A 1,473-nucleotide genomic window follows, 5' to 3' on the forward strand; every position below is an offset into this window, starting at 1 on the left:
AGAGAGAGAGAGAGAGAGAGAGAGAGAGAGAGAGAGAGAAAAGAAAAGTAGAGTCCGGCCATGAGCATGTAGAGAGAGAAAGGGAAAGGGGAATGGAGAGAGGGGGGAAGGGGTGAGAGGACAGAGTGGGAGCAAGAAGGCAAGAGAGAGCAGAGGGGGCGAGCAGCCCCTTTTATGGTGAGTCAGGCACACTTGGCTGCTGCCAGGTAACTGTGGGGTAGAGCCTAGACAAAATGCTAACAATATTTGCTGTATAGTTCTTTGGTAATATCTCCAAAATGGGATTTTACAACCTGTATCTTTTCTGTTTCTTAACTTCACAATTCCATAGCAGGAGAATGGCCTGCTTTATTTATTTATTTATTTATTTATTTATTTATTTATTTATTGTGTGTGTGTGTTAGGGAGGGGTGGATTCACACACACACACACACGGCATAACACGCCCGTGCCACTGCACACACGTGGTGATCAGAACTCACATAAGTTAGTTCTTTCTTTATCACATCAGTTTGGGGACTGAGTTCAGGTCATCCATGTCAGGAAAATGTCTGACTTCTCTCTCTCCTGCTCTACCCCAGATCTCACCTAGACAGGTCCCAGCCATTTTATGCCCTTGTCATTTCTCACATAAGCTGTTGGGAATCTGACCGAGTGAGGGTCACTGGGGTTCTTCCCATGTCAGCCTACACGTGGCCCGGGACTCTCTAGGCCTGAGCTCCAGGTATTTCCTAGGACTGGAGCCTGGCGAGTCTAGAGATTTGGTGTTGCCAGTATGATACCAGGCATGAGGTAGGCACTCAGCGTTCAGCTGAGTGGGTGGGGTGGAGGGGCAGGGCAGTGGGGTTCAGAGCTCTGGTTCTGAACAGGGTCTGGTCTCATGACAGGAACATTTGGCCTGAATCTTTGGAAGAGACTGCAAGAGGCTGGGATGACGGATGAACTGGAGCTGGGGGCAAGTTTGGAGAAGAAGCCTGCTACAACCGGTGCCACCCTGAAGCACTCCTTCCTAGAGATGGAGTGAGTTCCTGGAGCCAGCCTGGGGCTCCCTGGTCCCGGCCTGGCATGGCATGAGAAGCTTAGGATCCGAAGGCAACGTGTGGCCCCATTCAGCCATCTCAGTGCCCAAACCAAGCAGTCAGGAATGTTGTGTTTTATAACAGAAAGGAAAGGCCAGGAATATGTTTGGTGGTGGTGAGGTATGGTGTGGGGAAAGGGGGTGTGCCTCTGCAGGCCCATGCTGAGGCATCCCTTCCCCCTGAGGTACCAGCCACACAGTATAGTATAGAATAGAACTTATTTAGGGCATGGGGAGAGGAGTCGAGGGAGTAGAGACAGAGAAAGGAGGGGTGGGGGTGGGGCAGCAATGACCCTGTGGAGAGAGAGTGGGGAGGGGAATGGGGAGAGGGGGAAGAGGATAAGGGAGCAAGAGCAAGAGAAGAGAGGAGAGGAGAGGAGAGGAGAGGAGAGGAG

The 1,473-nt window shown here is 51.4% G+C and overlaps 1 protein-coding gene across 1 annotated transcript in view; it reads left to right on the plus strand.

The window, feature by feature from the left end:
- Positions 1-1,473, plus strand: part of Efcab8 (EF-hand calcium binding domain 8) — a 69,969-nt gene that overhangs the window by 65,329 nt on the left and 3,167 nt on the right. Inside the window, exon 25 of the mRNA XM_021154642.1 lies at positions 888-1,020. Within this exon, the coding sequence (XP_021010301.1) occupies positions 888-1,020 (133 nt within the window). The remainder of the gene's footprint in view (positions 1-887; positions 1,021-1,473) is intronic.

Source organism: Mus caroli, chromosome 2 (assembly GCF_900094665.2).
Source record: "Mus caroli chromosome 2, CAROLI_EIJ_v1.1, whole genome shotgun sequence".
NCBI lineage: Eukaryota > Metazoa > Chordata > Mammalia > Rodentia > Muridae > Mus > Mus caroli.